This window comes from Serinus canaria, chromosome 5 (assembly GCF_022539315.1).
Source record: "Serinus canaria isolate serCan28SL12 chromosome 5, serCan2020, whole genome shotgun sequence".
In the NCBI taxonomy this organism is placed as follows: Eukaryota; Metazoa; Chordata; class Aves; order Passeriformes; family Fringillidae; genus Serinus; species Serinus canaria.
The window spans coordinates 6,749,607-6,772,655 of NC_066319.1; the positions used below are offsets into that span (position 1 = coordinate 6,749,607).

A 23,049-nucleotide genomic window follows, 5' to 3' on the forward strand; every position below is an offset into this window, starting at 1 on the left:
CATAAAGATTTCAGTTCCTGCAATCATAAACTGTTGCTCTTTGGCTGATAATAAACTTCTGAGTTGCTTTCAGAGCCACATGTGGCATTTAACAGAGAATAACTGCAACAGACTTCCATAAAGCCTTGGTGAAGTATGCTAGAGCTGGCTCAAATTTCATCATTAGCAGAAATCACTTCAGAGACCTAGATGGGTTTTGATGTTGCAGGGGTTGGCTAGGCTGGATTTGTGTGGTATCTGTGGCTTGGACTGGGTTAGGGCAGCAAACAAAAACAAAAATCACGAGATCCAGGCAGGCAAAACAGATACAACTGCTATTTTCAGATGCTTATAATGAAGGGTCTGGTTTTAAGCAGAATTCTTACAACATAATGTGTACAGTGGCATCTTGCAACAGCTGCCAGGGAAAAAATATTATTTAGATCAAACTGAAATAATGTGTCACCACACTCCAGTTCTTTCCACTGGACTTTATTGGTGTCCACATGACCTGTGGAAATGCTGGGCCAAGAGTGGCCAGAGAGATGGACAGAGTGGGGGCAGGAAGACCTGAGAGCATGTGGACAGAGCCCAGGAGGGAGGGCAGGGGAAGTTCCTTGTGTATAAACATTGTGCTTTTAAATTCCCAGCTCGGCCAGCAGCACAGGCATAAAGCAGTGCTGGGCAGTCTGGGGGAAGTGTTTTGCAGGTAATTAATACTGGGCTCTTCCACAGGGCCTGAGTGTGGATCTGCTAAAAGTTTCACTTCCAAAATAAGGGACTTGAGATACCCCTCACTACCTGGAAGTGTCTCGTTTTTAACAAATATTCTTGTTCTCCCAAGGGACTTGGGTTAGAGGTTTCACATACAATTTTGTGTCATTCTGCTGCTTTATTCTTATCTCTCCCCCCACCCTAAATTAGAAGATACCATTCCAGATATAAACTGTACAACCTATATTTTGGTAAGCAGACATGTATTTATAGCCCAAAATTATTAACATAAATGCTAATATTCACTGCAAACTGTGTGGCACAGATCTGATGGCTGGCCTGAAATTGGTGTACATTGGTTTTATGCCTTTCTTTTTTTCTGGATGAGATACTTAAGCTGTACCAGCAAGAGGTGGGGTGATCAAACCCATTAAATGCAAGATATTGAAGGTAGATCTTGTGGGTTCTGTAAGGAAGTTACATGTCTTCTTTTAAGACATGTAACTCTCTGGAAGAAAAAAAATAAGTACTAGTTTTTAGAAAAATTATCCAGTTAAAATAAAAATAGTTGTTTAAAAATTCATTTGGTTTAAGGACTACCAAAATTTACCTAGCTCTGTCTTTGCTTAGTATCAGACTATGCACTGTCAGCTTTTTTCAAGTGACTGCTACTTGCATTTAAGCAACCAGTAACAATGGCAAATAAAAATTCTGCTGTTGATTTACTAATTGCCTTCAGATGAAAGGAAAGAATTATAGATCCAGAAATTGTGTTTCCAGCTCTCTCCTCCCCTCTCCTCTGAGGTAGCTGAGGGAATGCACATACATTGGGATGGGTGTGTATCTGAGGGAGCACTAAGGTGCCAAGAGATTAAATTTTTGCTTTGACAGTCAGATGCAAATAAAAATGTTTACTATGTAAGCTGCTCACTCATCATAATACAACACCTTGTGACTCAGACCATAATTCTAGTGACCAAAAACAGTGCTACCGAGGTGGAAAGACCATACACTTGTAAATATTGTCAACTCCAAATAGGCTGGGGAGAGAATGCAGTGTGCCTTTTCTTCTGCTGGAATGCAGTGCTGAGGTCTGGGTGCTGCTGGGGCTTTGTGGTATAGCTGACTGCCTGGACTCTGCTGGCCATCCTCCTTGTTTTCAGCTTCTAAACTACAACAAAAAGCAGCACCCTAATCTACCCCATTAAAACAAGTATTATCATTACCACAGGCATCCTGTGCAAGTATCAGTGGAGCTGAAGGTGATTCATGTGGCCAAGGAAGAGAGGAGGGTTATGACATAATCTGTCTCCTCACAGAGGCGGGTGACTTGTTGAAAAAGCTCACAAATCACCACTTTGAGTGACTGCCAGGTTTCTTTTCCCAGCTCCTCCCCACTCCACAGCCCAGGGTGAGATCTGTGGTGTTTGTGACAAATCTCTGAGTCACAGCCTGCTGTCCAGCTTCAGAAGTTGGAGGGGTCAGGGTTAAAATTAGCTGTATTGGAGATTCTTGGTGCTGAAAAGGCACACCTAAGGAGAACATCAACTGACCAACATTTCTTGCCAGATCCTTTAAAATTTTGCTGATTATCCTCATTTTAAATCAAAGCTATTGAATTGTTCTCCAAAGTCTGAATTTTTTTGTGTCACATGAGAAGGAAAATTCAAGTCCTTTTCTTGGAAGAGGACTCGGTAATGACTGGATCATGTAAGTGATACTTAGGCCTTCTCAGCAACTTTCCAATATTAATTTCATATTAAATCATTGAGCATAGTCCAAAATGAGATTTGGAAAATAAAACCAAAGAAGCTAAAGCAGGTGATGGGGGAAAAAAAAAAAAAGGAGGAAAGGTTTCTTTTCTTTCTCTAGAACTGGGAGTTACTGCTGATTTGGAATTGTTCCAGGAAACTTTTTAGGTTAATATCTCTTGGCATCTGATGGGCAGTAAACTATATCCAAAATTGCTAAGGAGACTGTAATACAGGTGCTCTAAGAAATTCTTTGCATCTCCTGGCTTTTCATGGCTTGGACAGGTCACTCAGTGGGTAAAACCTGTTTGGAGGTCCTGGCATGGAGTGGTGGTGGATAGTGCCACATCCAGCTGGGGACTGTCACCAGGGGTGTTCCACAGGGATCAGTGTCGGACCCAGCCCTGTTTGGTGCCTTTATTGATGACCTAGATAAGGGGATGGAGTGCACACACAGTAAGAGCAAAGATAACTCCAAGCTGGGTGGGAGAGTTGGTCTGCTGGAGGGCAGGAAGGCCCTGCAGAGGGATCTGGACAGGTTGGAGAGGCCAATGGTGTGAGATTCAACAAGGCCAGGTTCTGGATGCTGTCCTTGGGTTGCAACAACCCTGTGGAGCTCTACAGTCTGGGGACATAATGGCTGGACAGTGGCCAGAGAAAAGGACCTGGGGGTACTGGTTGAGAGTGACTGAACATGAGCCAGCAGTGCCCAGGGGGCCAAGAGGGCCAGTGGCACCTGGGCTGCACAGAAATATTGTCCCCAGCAGGAGCAGGGCAGTGGCTGTCCCCCTGTGCTGGGCACTGGCGAGGACACGCCTCGAGTGCTGTGTCCAGTTCTGGGCCCCTCAGTTCCAGAAGGACATTGAGGGGCTGGAATGGATCCAGAGAAGGGCAGAGGAGATGGGAGGGTCTGGAGGTTAAAAAGTCCTGTGAGAAGCATTGAGGGAGCTGGGGGTGCTCAGCCTGGAGAAAAGGAGGCTCAGGAGTGACCTTATCACTCTCTAGAATGGCCTGACAGGAGGGTGGAGCCAGGTGGGGATCAGCCTCTCCTCCCAGGCAACCGGTGACAGGATGAGAGAAATGGCTGAAGTTGTGCCACGAGAGGTTCAGACTGGATGCTAGGAAAAATTTAATCACGAAAAGGGTTGTAAAACATGGGAACAGACTGCCCAGGGACATGGTGGAGACACCATTCCTGGAAGAGTTAAAAAAATGTGTAGATGTGGTACTTGAGGACATGGTTTTATGGTGAAAATGGTGGTGGTGCTGCTTGGACTCAATAATCTTAGAACTCTTTTTCAGTCTTAAGAATTCTATGATTCCTGTAGGCAAAATATTTATGGCATGCAGTTGTTTTTTTATCTGCAGGCAGTGGTACTGCCATCAGCATATCTTTAGCTACCTTGCCTTAGCATATCTCTCCTTCTACTTTGTTATCATAAACTTTTTAACATGTTTTGTGCAATCTCTCTCATTCTTTCATTGGAAGAGGCGTAGTTAACATATTTGGCTTATAATTTGTCTAGCCCAGGTAACAATTTTATGGTCTTTAATGCTGCACCTTCTGAAGTAACAATTTCATAGGAAATCCTGCAAATTCAGCCTTTTAAACTTAAGTAACTACTTAATGACCAGTGTTTATTTATTGTTTGGGAGTTCTTAGAGCAAGTTGTGGTCTCGTGTCTTTTGTGTATTCAGTTCTGTATTCAACTGCTGCTGATACATGTGACATGTTGCTCAGTTTCCTTTCAGTCCTGACTCTTACAACTGCAGAATGCTCTCCAACCATCCACAGATGGCCTTGGCTCATGTTACACTGTTTTATCTTGTCTTTATGCACACCACAAAGAATTACTGAGGCTCAAGCAACTGCTGTGCATCAATCAGACACATTTATTTAGCAGGTCATTTTTCTGTCTACTGTACCTTCCTGTGCTTATCTGAGGCCTTTCTGGCTGACCTCACACCTGCATATTTAGAGCCATTTCTTTGAGGTCTTGAACCCTAGCTGTACTTACTATGAGCTGGTCAAAAACTTGTGACAAAAGAATATTTTGAGTAGAGTTAACACATTCATCTTTTGATGATGAGTGCTGGTAAGTGAGGTGTGGAGTGAGCACCGGCACATTCTGTTTTCAGTGTCCCTGTTGGCCCCTTATACAGGCACAAAAGACCAAGATTATTGAATTTAGAGGTCATTCTAGTTAAGGGCCTTGCAGCTATGCTAAAGGACATGGTTGAAACATAAGAGCCAGATGCATAGGAAAAGAGTATAAATAATAGAATGCAAGTCAGCGCTGACTTGCTCGAAGTTATACATTTAAACGGAAACAAAGAGTAAAAGCAGAATGAAGAACGGGCTGGCAGCTAAATAAAAGCATTTTAAAAGGATCTGGAAGTTATAGGCCCTTGGCTGAAAATACATGAATTTTACTATATGTTTAATATGGAAATAAATACGGCCCAGGAGTCTGTGAAAAGGTTTTACCACTCAAGCCAGTTTCAGCTGGAGTCCTGTGTCTCCCCTTAAGCCTTTAATTTCAGAAGAAGTTGGGAAATAGTTGGTGAAGAGGAACCAAAATGAAAGCAACAAAACAAATCTTGAAAAACTAATCTCTGAGGAAATGACAGAAAAACTTGTATTTTCTTTCACAGCATGAAGAGGGACCTGCTAATTAAAGATGTAGAGATAATCTTCAAATATGTAAAAAATCTCTGAAGTGAATGGAAGGACCTATTTTTAAATTTATGGTGGTATGATAGCCATGAAGTTGAAGAGATGATTCAGATTAGGCATGAAGAAAAATGCTCTCATGATGGGTAGGGAAGAAGTAGATGGAGAAGCTGTGAGTTCCATCTCTGGGGGTCTTTAGAAGAAGACAAAACAAGAATATTGCAAATATTCATTGGCCCTAGGACAGAATAGTGAACCAGAAGATCTCTTCAGACACCTCTGAGCCCCTGTTTTTTGTTGCCTTTGTGATTCCCTCAATTTCTTTCAAAATGATGAGAGACAAAGGTGTTTGATTTCTCTCAGCTTACAGAAGTCCACACTTGTGTCTAGTGCCACACTTTATCCAGTTCAGCGCTTTATGGCTTGAAAAGTGTCTTTTGATTGGATAAAAATTTGGTTCCTTGATTTGAGTTAACTCAGATTAAATAGCACCATGTTTATTTCAGTATTTGTTTTAGGTTTAGGCCTGTTGGCCTCAGTATAGATTAAGAAACTATAAATATATTTAGTTTTTAAAAAAAAAAATCTGTTCACAAATGTTCAGTTGAAAAAGAAAGGGCAGTTGTGGAGGAGGATTATAATTCTGTTGGTTCCATTGTGCAAGTAACTATAAATGAGCAGTCAGCTGCAGTGGAAGGGAGCTCCTTGGATTCCTGTGTGAGCTGAAAATCCAGGCTGAGTGTTGTGTTCCCTGGCAGAAATGCAGTGCCTGCAGTGGAGCTAGGAAATCAACCTCTGGGGGCTCAGGTTACTTTTGATGATCTGAGCAAGCAGCTCCTTTCCCACAATGTTTCAGTGTGCAGGATGAACCGAGGAGACTCTTCAAAACTTAAAGAAATCCACAGATTTTTTTAATGGTGGTGTTTCTATGTGAAGTGCTAAAATTCACAACAAATGGGGCATAATAGCTAACGACAGGCCATATTTTAAAAGGTTTGGTTCCTCGAGTCTTTTAGAAGTCCCCAAGTAATTGGGTAGCTAGAGTAGTTCCTGATAAGAATTTGATCATTTAAATAAATTTTTAGTTGCTAACAAAAAACGTCTAATTTTCTTTCAGTAATTTCTAGGAATAAAACACCTATAGCAATTTTTACCACTTGAAAGTAAGTACGAGATTCATTACTGTGGAGAATAGATATTTCAAATTAAAAGAGTTTTGTTTTTGTAAGATGGTATTTTCCATTGAAATGATAATTTTCTAGAAAATATCAGTCTATTCATTTACCACTCTTGAATGCTGGAAATGAGAGAATATTCAGAATACAGCTTAAAAAAGGTACATTCTTAAAATACATTTTTGAAAATGTACAGTAATTACAGGGTTAATACATATGAAATAAACAGTTCTAGTCTAGACACACATTTTTTCATATTTTTTGTCTTGTAAGAACTGCTTAATATACAAAACTTTTATTAACTGTTGCTTGAAATGGTAACTGTAAAAATTCTCACAGCACTTTTTTTTTCCCCTCCCAGTCACAGGTGAACCATCATTCATCCAATAATGAAACTTATCAAGAAAGGTTGGCACGATTAGAAGGTGATAAAGAGTCCCTCATCCTGCAGGTATGTCCAAAAGAGAGACGAATTTTGTCCGCACAGTTGATATCCAGTGCCTAAAAGCTGAAGTGGCAGAGTATTTTCTGTTAAACAAATGTTAGCAGCTCGCCAAACGTAGCTGATATTTAACCAGGAATTAATTTGTAATCTGTATCATCCCTCTAAATGATTCTGTGGTGGGGTAACTTGGTAGAGGAGAGGGGTGTAACAGCAGTAAAAGTGTGGAGGGAGTGGCAAAGGGATTAAAAATAATTCTGTCCCAGGCTACTGCTGGGATGGTGGTTCTCATTCTAGGTTTGCTAGGTTGTGCCAATTTTCTAGGTTCTGTATGCCACCATTTTCTTAATGAACCAGAAGATCACTAAAAGGTAGGTAGATGGAACTGGTATTTTTCCTGTTTATATGCTGTACCAAAATTGTTTACATCTTCTAAAAGCTTAAGGCAGAGATAAACAGGGATAGAGAAAATCTGACAGTAAAATGCATGCCTAAGCTCTTCCAGGTTCCTGTTTCTCAGTTTACCAAACCTTTTTTCAAAAAGATCCCATGTCCCATGTAAGTTCTCCTCCTGGAGAAAACACATGCACAACTTCAAAAAAAAAAATTATTTTTCTGTGTATTTTTGCTGGTACTAAACTGTACATTCCATGCTTTTTAAAAACCTGAAGCTGCAGATAATTTAAATGGTCTTTGCATATCCTTTCCCTTCAAGCTTTCAAATGCATATTATAAGCACATCTATTTATATCAAAGTTGAAGTGTGTTGGGTAGGTGTTCTCCCTGCTTTCAGTCACAAGTTTCTGTAAACATGTCTTGTCCTGTATGTTCTGCTCACAGTTGTGTTCATTTACTGAGCAGAAGCCTCACTGCTGTTGTTAAATAAAGAATAAATGTTTTGAGACACAAGCTTTGGCTTGGTTGGATTTTTTTCTCCATTACTGCTAAGCTAAATTGCTATTACGAAATTTAGGAAAAAAACTGACTGAAAAACAATCTTCTGGTTGGAATTTCAGTGTATGCTACAAATTCCCTTTACAACTGATATTTATAAGAACACCTTTTATTAATAAAGTGGCTGTTACCACTAAAAACTTGATTCCATTAGTAAATGCAAGCAGCTTCTCGCACTGCACATTTGTGTGTTGAATGCAGGAGCAGCTCATGAGTGGAGAGGCAATGAGGGGCCAAATCCATGTGTTCCATCCAGAGCTGAGGGTGGGACTGGTGCACCTCTGAGGGTCTCCTTTGTTCCCTACCTTTCTGTGCAGTCCTGTGATCTGTGCATCAGCTTTTGTGGATCTGACAGGCCCAGTGCTGATAGGTCCCTGCAGACTGTCTCAGGCTGCTGCTCAGGATGTGCTTCTCTTCTCTTTGTCCTGCAGATTTGCAGGACCTATTTCTTCATCCACACAGACAGGTACCCAGGGAAGTAGCCAGCCAAATGCACAAAACACAGGGGTTTATGACACGTTTTGGGAACTGCCTAGAGTTTTTCTCAGAAGGAATAGAGTAAAATCAGAACTAGAAAATGTCTCTCTTGCATTTTACTCCCATCATTTCCACCCTCCATCAAACCCCAAGGTTTAGTCAATATTTATGCATTTTCCTTTCCCACTGTGTAGTGTTGCTGTGGAACTGCAACAACCCCAGGCAAATAAGATAGACTAAAATCTCAGTCTGGAAGGTGAGCATCAACAACAACAAAGCTGCCATGGTCAAGCTGGGTTTAGGACCTGGTTTACACCAGGTCTTCTGTCCAGGCAGTCAAATATGAGGAGCACAGGCAAGCCCCAAGCTGAGGTTCCATGGCCTGAAGGACTCTGCTGGTGCAAACCTGGATGTTGGGCTTGACCTTTGGCAGGAAGGATGAGAAGGGAAAGGGAACAGAGCACCTCTGTTCTGTGGCTTGTGCTGAATTGCACCAGGGACTGGCCCATAGCTGTGATCTGGAGGGAATAAGAGGCTGGGAGCCCTCCAGCCTGGCCTCAGACTTTTAAACCGTTCTAGCGCTCCATTTTTTGCTAAGTGCTCAATGCCCCTCACTTCCACAGAAAATATATTACCTGCAGGCTGTCTTGCAGGTGTTGCACTCCTAAGGCAAGATGGAATTGTCAGTTTAGCATAAACTGGGATTTTGTTCTGGGTGCAGCCTACAGGTTTCTTGAAGAGCCTGACAGATGTGATCCTGGAGAGAGGGGAAAATATGAGCTCCAAGTGGCTGATGTTCCTCTCAGGCCAGCTGCTGGAACAACCAACACATGCTTCCAAAGCTGCTAAGCTTTCACTAAATTCCTTTGCCGGTCACATTTAACATCCAGAGTTTTCTTTCCATGTTGCAATGGTATTTAAACCTAACCTGAAGCTCTAAATAAAGCTGGTTTTCTTTCTATGGAACTAGCATCACACTGAAGCAGAGAATTCAGTTTCTCTTCATGCCTTCTGACCTCACATGGGGATTTTTGTGTATCATCCCTCATTTAATGGGAACAAAACAAAGCAGGCAAGCAACAGATTTCCTTGCAGGGAGTTCTCCTGCCCCAGCTTGGATGTGTCCCCCTTCCATCTGCCTCCACCCACTCCTTCCCAACACCTCTCATCCTGAGTTCAGCTGTACTCTAAGCTACAGACAACTACTTCAATGGGAAAAAAATAGTCTTTTCCTTTTCTTTCTTTTTTCTGTGATTTTTCCCAGGCATGCTTGGCATTGTGTCAGCAGGTAAAAGAAAGAAAGACATCTCCCTTTGCAGCTTCCCTGAAGTGAACTCAGTTGTTCATTGGGTTTTAGGCATGCTGTCTAGTGGATATATCTTAAAAGTTTCACTTCCACATACTGTACATTTTTATTTTGTTGTATTAATAAAGGTGTTGCAGGGTCAGATGTGAGAGCAGATATAAGTTTTTGTTAACGCATTTTCTTCAAAATGAAGTTTAAACACATTAGGCTCCTTTGTTTTAGATAATATTTTTCTACAATAATCAAGGCTTTTTTTATAAATAAATAGTCACAATGAATATACAGAGTGTATAGTCTCCTTAACATAAGAATTATCACTGGGGTTTTTTCCATATCTTTCTAACATTAGCCTGGGTGCAGTTTTTTCTGCTTTGCAAGATTTGGGTTCAGCAACTGGGCTTTTTTTACAGCACACTCACTCCTCTCTACCACCATTCCCACAGTTCTTTACCAGGATTGCTTATTGTTTCTTCTCCTGGGGTTCATTGTCTCTATCTCCCTGCTTTTGCTTTCATGTTTTGGCTTGCCAAAGCCTGGCATTCTTTGTTGGAATAGAACTTTGCCACAGCTAAAACTTGCCTTTCACTCATTGCATTCTTTTTAGCTTCAGAACTCTTTATTGATAGGTAGTCTATCAATAAAGTTTTGTTCTTGTAAGAAGTAAAGTAATTGGTTGGGTTGGGAATGAACAGTTTTCCCACTTGTCTGTTTTAGGGAGTGAAATGCCAGCAGAAGCCGAAATGGCGACGCACGCTCCAAAACCACATGAAACATTTCCAGTATCCTCCATTCTTGTTTGCTCCTTTCCGATTTTCCAGACCTTTGCATGAAGGGACCCAGGCTACCTATAGGTAGCATTCCACCTCTCCTTGAAATGCCCTTTCTTTTTTATATCAAGACAAAACAGTTGCAGGGGAGGGGAGATGAGAGGGCGGGGTTGGAGTGAAATAGAGGTAAGGCTGCAAAACTTCTCTCTTGGTAGAGCAGGTTGCTGCAGTGCACAAGAATATTAAAGCATTGAGGGCTTTAAAAGGGAACTTCTTGTCAAAACGTGCATTTGGATGTTATATGCATAAGGTAATTGAAACTTATTTACAGTCAGTTCAGTAGCACTGTGCTTCTCCTCTCAAATTACAGGTGAGTGTTCTCACAGACCAGGTGGAAGCTCAAGGAGAGAAAATCCGGGACTTAGAAATCTGTCTTGAGGGGCATCAGTTGAAGCTGAATGCTACAGAAGAAATGCTCCAACAGGTAAAAATCTGGATTGCAGACCTTCTCCAGAGGTGGGGTGAGCACACATGGTCAGCTTGTCTGCATGTGTGACTGCCTTTGGCAACAGGATAAAACAGGGAAGAAAAAAACCCGCTTCTTTTATTGTTCTCCTCCTGCTTTGCACTTCCCCCCCCCCCCCCCCCCAATAAATGTTTCTTTGTTTTCCTGTTGCAGAAAAGTTTTACTGGCTGGTTGCATAATCCTGTACGTGGCAGCATGTAAAATGAAACTATTGTGCCTTATTTGAACTGTGCTTATTTGGACATGGCTGAGTAACTGGTTAGACAGGTTAAATGTATCTTATACATGTAGGAGTTATAGAATTAAGGGGTTTTATTTAAATGCCTTCTGTTTTCCTATGGCTTTGAAGTTGAACAAGCAGCAATTTGGAATGAATTACTGTATCAAGTTCTGTTCTATAACCATTTTTGCTTAACTTTGGAACTTTCCCCTTACTTTGAGATGAGAAAATCAGTATATAAAGACATTTTTTCTTTATTTGAATTAACAGTTTCAGGCTATGTGATTTAATTTTTGCTCTTTAATGTTCTGTGTTGAGGGAGCAGAGCAAATGATAAATTAAATACCTCACAGAACTTGCAGATCTGTTGGTGCCGAAGTTCTTTCCCTGTACAATTTTCTGTTGTTACAGATGCAAATTATCTGCAATTTGCTAATGCAGTACATAGATACCAAAAATAAATTTGAAACTGTAAATAAACCTCAAAAATCTATGCTAGAAATTTTTAGGATAGATACTGTTCTCTATGACCTTAGTTTTTCTCCCCAGACAAATATTTTGTGTTATAAATTTGCTATTTTAGCCCATGTGGGATACACAAGCCTTTCATGTACTGATCATAGCTTTAAATGAAGATAAGGATCCTTGTGCATGTGTATGTAAACAGCAGCAGTTTCTATAAGATATAATTGTATCCTAAACATTTTAAATTCTAATTCTCAGAGGTTCTTGAAAAAAACCTTCCATCTCACACAGTCCAAAATGCTTCCAGCTGGGCAAGGTTGTATTCTGAGGGGACAGCTTTAAAAATGCAAACTGTGAGTGCATGTAGTTTTCCAGTGAGATCTGAAGTGAAACTCAAAGAATAGTGATTATTTAAGTTGTGAAAATCTGTTTTCAGGCTCCAGGAAGGCATTCCCAACAGAGTGCAGAAGCTCCCTGTTCCAGTCTAGAGCTAGATCATTATTCTGTGACTTCTGCTAAAACTGCTTATTCTTTCTCTGACTTAAAATGTTTTGCCCAGATAGCCTTCTGAGGAACAGTGAACTTAAAGCCTTATTTACCAGAACACTGAGGCATCTGAAATTAGAATATAATGTTGCAGGAACCTTGCCATTTCAGTGAAAATATTTGTGTCTGCCTGTCTGGCCTTAGGCACGTGCACAAATTGCTTACAAAGCTGATCCTAAAGTGATAAACTGCAAAAGGCTGTGCCAAAGCTAAAGAAGTCAGAGAATCTCCAGATATGTCTAAAATAAGCCTTAAATCTAAATTTTGGGATAACTTTGAGCAGCTGTTATTGTTGTTTCTCCCAGTAGACAGTGGGATTTGGGAAACCCAGCTCAGATCTCTCAGCAGTCAGAGAAGTTGTACATATATTGTCTCAGCAGAGGATCCTATTTAATATCCTTTATTTTGAAGGTTCTATTCTCCATTCACTTCTCCATTCCATCTTTTGTTGAAGAGATTATCCTCTGTGGGGTTTCAATAGATGAATCAGTCAGGTTTTGGGGAGATTTGGGTTCAGATCTTCTCAGCCAGCAGCTGCTGCTGGTGTCCTGCTTTTCAGAATGCCTTCTGTTACCCTCTTGAGAGGTGGTGTAGTCTAACTTCAGATTTATTTCATGGTTCTGCTTCCTTATTTACAATATATTTGAACTCCACTGATTTTTTTCCTTTGTGAACTTAAGTCAGATGCTTCCTCGAAGTTGAAACTGGAAAAATAAAGATAAAGCCCTGTCTTTTTAATTTTACGAACTATGAGAAGAGTGATTCATAATTAATTCTGTGCAAAAAAATGCTTCAATAAAAAAAAATTACAAACTTTAAGATAACCTCATGATGGTATCTGGAAGTTCCACAGCAGAAAGGGTATCTAATGCCACCCTGCAAAGTAGTTTTTGCTGAATCTGTGCTAGCAGAGACTTGTCAGGGTGGGGTTACTGGCAAGAAATCCTTCTGGCTTATGATTTATGCACCGTTGTTTTGAACCCTGCTACAAAGTGATCGTGGAACCACTTCTGAAACAACAGCTGAAATAAAAGTTATACAAATAACATAAAGTGGCTGTTCAGCATTTTGGGATAGGCATCTTGAATGTGGAGTAGCAGCAGCAGAGGAGAAGGGAGCAAAGATTCTCCTTTCATCCTTCTCCCTCCTCCTGACCGTGTTGCTTCTGCCGCTGATTTGAGCCTGTCATGCTCAGCAGCCTTCTCCTCCATGACTGGGAGAAAACTGACCTGGGCTTTAGAAGGAAGGGGCTGTTTTTGTGATGGCTGAGTCAGACAGCTCACAGGAAAGGTCAAGGTGTGGCAGAAGGGCAATTGAGAGATGTGCTTTGACCTCACTGTTTATGGAAGCAGAGCCAAGGAAAATCCAGCTGAGCAGCACTTGAGCAAGGAGAGGATCCTGTGTGAGAGATGCAGAGATGCCCTGGTGTGCACAGATAATGTGATGCTTAGGGCATCAAACCCAATGTTTTACTTTTGTAAGGACACTTTATCCACCACAGGTTGTAATGAAGAAAAGTATTTTTCCACATTGGAGGTGTCTGTGTTTTCTTCCTTCAAAGAAATGAAACAGGCCTTTTCAAAACTCATGAAAGTCAATGGCAAAACTTTAATTCGGTCCTGAAGTATAATTCAGGTTTGGGCCAAGAAACAAGGTCATCCTTCACAGAAAATGGTAACAGAAAATGTTCTGGAACATGGCTGGCAGCAAGGCACAAGTTTAATTTCATGGAATTACCTTCCAGTGGAGCATCTGCTGCTCCTGAATGTGTGAAGGATATGGAAAGGCTTGCCTATGTGAACAGCTACCTGCCTTTCCCCTTGGCACATTGCAATGGTGATGTCTAGAAGTAAAACTTAAAAAAAACTTTCTAGAATTATCCTAGGAAAATAATTTATGTTGTGACAGCCCATTTCCAGTATTTAAATTGTAAAGTTATAGCCACTTTGAGAGAGCAATGATGTGTATGTGTGTGTGACTGTGGCATTACTAAGTACTTCTTCCAGTCAATTTTAAGAAAGAATTTTTTTTCTTTTTTCTTTTTTTTTTTGTTTTTTTAAGAAGAGAGAGGGCCTTGGGGGAATCTCCTATCAACGTGATGTAGAGTTAGAAACAGAAGTAGTTTTTGCTCTATGAAGTTGCCTAAACTGCCCTATAACAGAGAGTACCAGCCATGCCTGATGTAAACACATCAGTGCTGTGGAATCTGACAGCTGTGTCATGTCCATCTGAAAACTGAACTTCTGCACACACAGATTTCACCCCCACGGTGCCTTTGCATGCATTTCTTGGTAATTGTCATGAGTAAATCTAGTTTGTTGCCTCTTTGCTATTCCAGAGCTGCATTTTATTTGTTTAACAGATAGCAATTTCCATTGCAGCTCTCTGGAATAAGGAGAGCAGTGTGCTTAACCAAGGACAATTCTGGTCTGGATGCCAGAGTCTTTCCTGTACCTGAGCTGAACCAAGTCCTAGATGTGGTCTGACCATGTCCTTTTGCCTTCCAAATAATTCCTGATGCAATCTAGGGGACTCTCACTGGAGAGTTTTGTTGTGTGAACACGACTGTGTCTTCAATCCAGTGAATTCTTTTGAAAAGCACAAAGGACTTGGTTTTAGGATTCTTTGTGCCTTATAAAAAATACACATAAAACCTGAAATGTTTGGGTGTAAACAGGAGTGGATCTCTGTTCTCATGTCAGTTTATGGCCCACTTCTGTCTGGGTGCAAGGGCCAGAGGAAGGTGTGCCAGACAGTGGAGAACCTTTTTAAAAACTGGATTAAAAGTATGCAGGGAGGAGCTGTATCAGAGTAGGAACTTGAATCCAGGACTGTTCAGTGTGTACCTGCTCTGGTTTTGCAGCTGTCTCATGCTCAGGGGAGCCAGAACCCTGCCTTGGTTGCAGGGAATAAATCTGGCGTGTATCTGTTTACTCCTCAGCAATTTTGCTGGCTGGCAAAGACCGTTCCTTCAACTTTCAGTTGCCTGAGTTATCTGATCTTAGATGAATTTCAGCACTTGTTTATAGCATGCAGGAGCTTCTTGCCAGCACCTGGCTTAGTGTTTCAGATTTTGAAGTGTGCTCTGTGCTGCTCTGGTTGAGCTCTCAGGTTTTCAGCGTGTGCTCTCAAGCTGTGCAGCTTTGTGTCTCCAGGTGAGCACTCCACTTTGCTCTTTTGGAGTTAACGGGCAGGAATCTGCTCCTCAGGCAGATCCAAGGGCTGGTCAAGTTGGCAGGGCTACGGAAAGCTCTGTCCCTTCCCTGCCTTAACCATATAATGGGCAAATGATGAATTGGAGGGCTGTAATTCCCTGCCTGCTACTGCCTTGCACCATTTCATAGTGATTGCACACGTACATCGCCCTCAGCTGTGCTTCCAGCTAAGCAAATATCTTATTTCTGCCACAGCTGACACGCAGCTCTTGAGAAGTGCAGCCCTCATTGGGGGGGCGCTTCTGGCTCCATTTTGCTTCCCAGGTAGGTAGCTTGGTCTGTCTGTCTCAAGGTTTTTAATAAGGGTGAAAAGTAAGGAATTTTTCAAATGTTGTACCGTTTTTGTACGGTGCACAAGTGCAAAGTGGAATCTTTGGGGTTTTTTTTCCCCTCCTCACTTGACTAAAATCTTACTTATTGTTTTTTCAATCAGTGCGTGGCGTGATTGTTTCCTCTGTTTTGTGGAGAGTAAAATATCCTGGAATTTTCTGTGCTTGCAGCTGAGAGCCTAAAAAATTACAGTGTCTTCTTTTCAAGCTATTTTTGTCATGTTACATTTTATAAACTGTTTTGTAAGAATTGTGTGTTTCCAAGACAACTAAATGTGAGAGTGAGATATACAGCATGGGCTACATCTTCATTTGGAATATTGGAAAAGTTGATTAAGTACTTTAAAAATATACAGTGTGAGTTTTTAAAAGTGCGTTGTGTTTGGAAATAGTTTGCTACTCTTTGATCCGTCTGGTACATGTATATCACCACTTCTGCATGCCTCCTCAATTTTTAAAGTTAAAAGTTGAGTTTAGAAAAAGATCTTTAAGAAGGAAAATTAAACTTAGATAGTATAATTAAAACTAAACACAAATATCTTGTTTCTAAAGAAGACTCCCTAGGATATGTTCTATATCTCTTCTATTTTCCAGCTAAGATCCTCCTAAAGCTGCTGCAGCCTAAATTACCATTTTGCCTGTCTTATATTATCTTTATTTTTTGCTTTCAAACCAATGACATAAATTTGTATTTTCTTTTCTTACAATTGCATATTTATTCTGGCCAAATTCAAGTTGCATCATACTGCTGAAATACACTATAATTTCTCTGTAACAAAATGGTTCACATTCTTAATGAGCTGTTCACTGTGAGCATCTGCTTGAAGATGAAAATAATTGCTTCCAGATGTTCCTATTTCAAGAGGAGACATTTACTTTAAACGGCACTTGCTTTCAAAGCACAAGTTAGGTCCTCTGGATGCAAGAGCAATTGTCAGCTGTTTTAAATCACTGGAGCTCCATTGAAAACAAACTAGGGGTAGTTAGCTGCTTTGCCTATTTTAAGTCACGAGATTTATGCCAGTTTACTCCAGCTGAGAATCTGATTCCCCAGCTTCAGAGCAAATTGTAAAATTGTGTTTGAGCTGATTAAAAACAAAGCAAACCCAAGCAGCTGCCTTTGTGCTTGCTTGGACCAGGTAGTGCCTCCACGGAGCTCCTGAACTTGGGATGAGAGGAGTGAATGTGGATTGCTCTCCACTGCATAATTAAGGGTAATTTAGGGGTCTGTAGGAAAAATAAGAAGTAATGCCAGATGGTGCACTCAAAGGATAGATCTTTTGTTTAAAATCCCTAGAGGGATGCTGCGGCTCCTTGCCTTATTAAGAAATATTCCTCCCATATCATGGAACACCATGTCAGTGTCCAAAAAATTTCTAGATTTTAGCTCAAAAGTGGATAGAGTCTGTCTATGGGGCAAGGGTTTCCTCATCCTGCTCTTCTTTCTGATGTTCAGTGGCTTTATTTCCTATCAAAGCCCCCATTTTTAACTCTGTCTTGACCTGCAGCAGTCTGCTGTCTTAACAGCTGTGCAGAGCCTGTTCCAGTCTGGACTGGGATGTGCCCCTGAAACTCCTGCAAATTTGTGTTTTTCTGGAAGACAGAGGAGTTATTTATAATTATAATTGTAATTTGTAATCACCTGTTTAGAAACAGCTCCTCCTGGGATTTCATTAAGTGACTGCCTCTTTTCAATTAAAAAAAGTCCATGCAATAGCTTTTCCTGATTAGGGCTTGATTTATTTCATTTGGAGAAGACAAAAAAAGAAAAAAAGCCAAAACCACAAGGCTACGTTTCTGTTTGTTTTCCCATCCATCCACAAATATCATTGCCAATGTCAGCAGGAATAGGCATGGCATTGGGAATAGTGGGTGGCTTAGATAATTGGTGTTGCAATACAGATGCAAGTTTAGCACTATTTTTAATTTGTGCAATATTCCCCACCAGACTAAAATTACTTATATGTAGAGCAGATTTTGAAATGAACCTTGACTCTGTAATCTTTGAAATAACCTTTGTGGGTTCTCCAAACCATGGTCTACAATGTACTGTGCAATTTAGGGCTGGGGAAGAGAAAAGGCTGCTGGATGTGGTGATTTCTGATCCCTCAATAACATCAGCATAGATTAACTGTGGCAACTTCAGTTCAGTCACTGCCATGTAACTCAAAGCACAGTCTGCTGTGATTCCTCAGTGGATTCATATGATCAAAAAACTAATGAGATTTGTTAATTATCAAAAAATCTTTTAACCATTTGGAAGCCTACATTCTTTCGTTAAAAATCGATTTGGCGCTTGGAAAATGAAGTATGAATTTTTCAGTAAGGCTTAAACTCCTGGTGGGACTTTTTTATTTTTGAAAACAGAGGTGATAGAGGCATTTGATGTATGTAATATACTCTGTTAAATTTTGGGTGGTTTCTTGCCTTGGCTTTCCTGAAAAATGAAACATTCAGGGAAGGTGTGAATGTTGACCCTTCTCCAAACACACTGATATGACTCCATCCAAAGCATGTGTACTCTGCAATCTGCAAAACAAACTTGGGGCAAGCAAAAGCCATGAGCAGTTATTTCTCCTTTACAGTGTTTCTTAGTTTAGACACTGCATTTTAGACTCCAGGTGGGACCTTTCTTTCATTGCAGTTCCCTCCACACTGCTCAGCCCTCAAAAGCCATCAGGAGCTACATGGTGTAAGTTGCTATTTAATGATAGAGGTGTTGCTCGCCTCTGCTACTCAGTTTGGGTTAAGGTGCTCATTCTGCAATACATCCTTTCTTAGGTAACACGTGACAAGAAGGTCTACAAGGTAATCCTAAAGCATAACTTTGGCTGTTGAGTGTTTTAGGAAGACGCCAGCTCATTTGTAATGTGCCATAATGGAGGTTTGGGTTTGTTCAGCCTCAGTATTGTTTTTGATCTCATGTCTAGCCCAGGGATTAAGTTTGCCACATATTTGCTTGAAAGGAGTGAGACACGGTGGTTTGGTGATTAACACAGAACATTTAGATGAAAATAACTGCAGCACTTAAGAAACACACTGAGGTTCAAACTGAGGGTTTAATGTGGGCCTGCCAATAAAACACATGGCAGTCTGTCAGTGCTCACATAAATAACTGGGGAAATCATTCTGCTTTGCTTTCAGGAGCTGCTAAGTCGCACATCGCTCGAGACTCAGAAATTAGATCTGATGGCTGAAGTTTCAGACCTGAAGATTAAGCTGGTTGGTATGGAAAAGGAGCAGAGTGAATATGAAGAGAAACAGAACAAAGCTGAGGTGAGTTTTTTTCGTTAGTCATTTTAATTTTTTTCCATGTCTGTAGTGTGTTGTCACACACCTGAGCTTTTGGGCTGAAATCAGCAGGGATTGGGATTTCCCATGCCTGCAGCACAGCCCGTTTCACTGACCCTATGAATTCAGGATTATGCATTTTCGGGATGCAGTTTCTTTTCCTCTCTCTCATTATACTTCAGAGGTTGCTGTTTGGCTTTCATCAAGGCAGAGTCCCTTCCAGAAACATTTATTGCAGTGAGTGTTCGCTTAACCCTTTCCTTTCCCTGGGAGCTGCACTGACATGGCTTTGCCAGGCCTTCCAGAACTCTTCCCTCATTTTTGTGGCAGAAAAGACTGTCAGCTCAGCAGTGTCAGGAATGCCACAAGCACTGAGATCGGGGATTCTAATGTATTTGTGGCACTTGGGGGAGGGCATTTGCCTCAAATGTGTCTTTCCCCTTGTGGCTACATAATAAATTGTACAAAAAAAATATCACGGGCTGGAGGCAAATTCAGCCCTTACTCCCTTTCAGATGTGGAGAGCTCTGGACATCAAAGGAGCTTTGTGTTTTGCTGTATTGGTTAAGAAAGAGAGTATGAAACAGAGAATTCATCTGAGCAACATCCACATCATGGTGGTGAGCAGCAGGTTGGAGCTGGGAAGGAAAGCAGTCATGGAAGAGAAAAATTCAAACAAATGTGTTGCTCTACTCAGTGGTCCTGTAAGGGGACCAGCTAGCAGGAGAGGACTGCCTGGAAAGGGAGGATTGCTGAGTCTGAGATTTATACATTGCTGACTGGGGAAAAAAAAAAAAAATATTTGTTCCATATTGACTTAGGAGGATTTGAAATCCAGGAAGCATTAGGAACTGTTTGCTCTCCATAGCTCTGCTAGTGGAATAGGTGATAACTTGATAACTATGCATCAGTACTTTGCCTGCAGTGATGTAGCTCATTTGGGGTGTGTTTGCTTTCAACTTATTTATTCTCTGAAGCTTTCTTTAGAGATTCAAAGATAACATAAAGAGAGCAATTTCTGGCAGAGCTTGCAAGCCAGAGAGGCACCAGCTGCTGTTTTTACCACCTGTGGCCCTTCTCATGCTCTTTCAGACATAATTGCCAGTGCCTTGTGTACAGAGGGGGCCTGAGTGCTCTCAAGCTACCTGAAAATCTGAGCAGGTCTGAGCAGCACCTGATGGCTACAGATGGCAGCCTGCTCCCAGTGCCTCCCATGAGTGAGGAATACAGAGCTGAGGTTGCCTAAATTATTGCAGGGCCAGCCTGGCTCTTGGAAAGCAGCAAAGATTTTGGGTGCATTTTTATGGACGGGATTTTTGAGTGCCTGGGAGGTCTTGTCCTGTGAGCTGTGCAATTCTGCTGCTGCTGCTGCAGTGAGGTGTGTGCCCCCTTGGGTGGGAAAGTTGAGCTTTAGCAGCCTGGATGCCTTGGTGGTGGTGCAAAGTGATAGGACACTTTCCTGCTGAGATGGAAAAAAGGATTCTAATCTGATGGAAAAGTTGAGAATCCTTGTGTTGAGTGTGGCCTGAATTATTTACTACCCCAAAGTGTGATTAGGTTTCTGGCATGTTGAAAGTTGCAAACCTTTGTGTGTGCAAAGTAAGGAAAGGTGTGGGAAACAAACAGCATTTTTGGTTTGCTTGTTGAGTTGTGTATTTATTTCAGATTCTCCTGAATAAGCATTAATCCCATTTATCATGAGTTGCTTTCAGTCAAATTAGTTGCTTAGTTGAATTCTAATGCTTTAACCCTATTTCTGCTCCTTTTCCTGTAAATTATACTAATTTTTCAATACAGACATGATTTCAAACATCAGAATGAAATTTATTAATGTTCTTTACATTATTAGATTGCAGCTGCTTAAATTTGGTAATATTTTGACTGTTTTCCTGAACTCTTTGCCTCTACTGCCCAACTACATCTTTTTAATGAAGAAACCACTTTGACACAAACAAACAGTCTACCTGTAGTTTGCTCTTGGTTTTGGCATTCAGTAGTTAAATAATTTTAAATTGCTTGTTCAGATACTTCATGGCTGACCCTGCTATTTCTAAATATAATAATGGGGCTTTAAAAGTTTTAAATTAAATGTGGCATTGCAGGATCATTCAGCTGAACCATGTTTTCTCTCTAATTCTAATTTTGTCGGCTTATTTCACAGCAGCTGTTTCCAGTCACTTAGAATTTATCTATAGAATTATTTTTCTGGTTGGGCCAGGAGGAAAGAAAGCAAATTAAGAGATCCTTCTAAATGTGTGTGAGTTTTAATGTGTAAGATTGGTTTCACTTTATCTTGTGCAGCTGTCATTTAGGTTTGGTTTTAGTGAGCTGCATAGAGTTCATCAAGCATATCTACCCTCCTCTCACAGGTATTGATTTCACACTGAATGCCACTTGTCTCTGGCCCTTCAAAAGTACATACTAAATATAAAGTGCCATTTATTTATATATATTACAGATGGGCCAGGAGAATATCTACTTGTACATGGACTGTCTCACTCCTGACTTTGTCACTTTAATTCCCTTTCTGAGAAATAAAGTCCTGCTTTTGACAGTGATGCTGTGAAGGTTTCTGGACTCTCCTCTGAAGGAATTGTGTGGCTTTTCTCTTACCTGAGAAGCCTCAGAAATTTTGAAAATGTGTTTTTCTTAATGTAGCAAGGTATGAGGAAGCAGCATTGTGATAAGATTTATGGCTGCCCAGATGTCTGCTCTACCTGAACATGGACAAAAGAGACTTTCTGTCTCTTCTGCTTCTTCCTTTTGTAGCATGGGATAAGTTTGTGGGTTTGGCTCTAAGCTGCTGGCAAGTATTTTGTGGCTCTTCCAGCTTCTGAATAAAATATCTAGCGCAAAGCTACTTGCAATTCCAAAGAAACCTGAGTCAGTGAGGCACTGACTCCCTCTGGGGAGTCTGGTGTGCTGCCTCACCTGAATCAAGGTGTTGTAGTTAGTGTTAATGAATGTTCATTCAGGGAAAGGACCTCAAAAAGGCCTGTTCTACCTTGAAACTGGAAACAATGGCAAAGTCACCAGCTGGAGTTCCCCTGGGATAAGGGTTTCTATTGTAAATCAAAGGCGACTCTGACGAAGGGGAGAGAATGATGAGGAGGACTCTGTGGATATTAGAAGGTTAATTAATTACTTTATTATACTATTCTATATACATTTTATCTAAACTGAATCTGTTAAGCATTCAGTGAGCACACAACTGCTCACACTGTACTGAATCTTGTGGCTGTCAGCTGACACACACAGAGCTGACCCTGAGGAAATGAAAGATCTTCACTTTGGATAAACAATCTCTAGATTGCATTCTACTTTGGTACAACACTGGTACAGTAAGTGATAAGAATTGTGTTTTCTCTTTCTCTGAGGTTCAGAGAATGTGAATCTCAGAAATCTTTGTGAAGAATTGTGCCTTGCTTTTCTCTGTGAGGAGAAATGTGGCAACAGGTTTCTGCCATCTCTGTGCTGTCAGGTTGGCCCTGTGGGGTCTGTGGATGCTTCCCCTTTCCCTTTTTAAATGCTAAGGCAAAAGAGAGAATTGCAAGGCAGCAGCAGAAGTGTTTCTGGATGCCCCCATGGCGCCACAAGCAGAGCAGCTGCCAGTTTGTGCCCAAAAATCTGAACATCCTGTTGGAGCTGCCCCTCTCCATCCAGAGCCTGGTGTGGGCTGACAGAGCTCTTGCCAAAGAGGGGCACAGACCAAGCCCTGGTGCTAAAAGAAAGTGAGGGAGATGGATTTTTGTGTCCTGCCAGTCCCATCCCCGGCTGGTGCTGCTCTGGGAGGTACCTGATTGTGGAGAGGATGGTTAAAAAAAAAAAAATAAACAAACCTAATCCTCATTTATGTCCATTAAAGGTTTGCTGGGTGAAAGAGGATAAGCATCAGATATTATGATCCTGATTGGGCATAGTATGTATAAAGGAAAATGTATGTAATGGCTTTTCTGAATTTCATCTTAAACAGTGAGCTAGGAAATACTCAAATGTGTGAGACTCTTTTGTATGAGTTATGTGAATCTTTGTGAATGTTTAAAGTTGACTGTGGATGCTGTTACTGCCCTGTCCTTGCTGTTGCCTAGCTCTGACTCCTTATTTTACTGCAGAGTTGAGGTTACAGGAGAATTGTTGGCAACTCTAATGAAGAAAATAATAAAAAAATTATTTGCCACATCATCTGTTGTTCTGTCCAACAAAATCTTTTTCTCTCCT

The 23,049-nt window shown here is 41.0% G+C and overlaps 1 protein-coding gene across 12 annotated transcripts in view; it reads left to right on the forward strand.

Moving 5' to 3' along the window:
- The window catches only part of PPFIBP2 (PPFIA binding protein 2), a 97,274-nt gene that overhangs the window by 48,816 nt on the left and 25,409 nt on the right, over positions 1–23,049 (forward strand). For 9 of the 12 annotated variants that reach the window (XM_018921988.3, XM_018921986.3, XM_050974888.1 and 6 more), the window contains 3 exons: positions 6,655–6,744; positions 10,610–10,723; positions 18,685–18,816. In XM_018921988.3, coding sequence (XP_018777533.2) covers positions 6,655–6,744; positions 10,610–10,723; positions 18,685–18,816 — 336 coding nt within the window. Of the gene's footprint in view, positions 1–6,654; positions 6,745–10,398; positions 10,550–10,609; positions 10,724–18,684; positions 18,817–23,049 lie in introns of those variants that run through there. The other 3 variants (XM_050974889.1, XM_018921997.3, XM_018921998.3) reach the window with 3 other exon arrangements.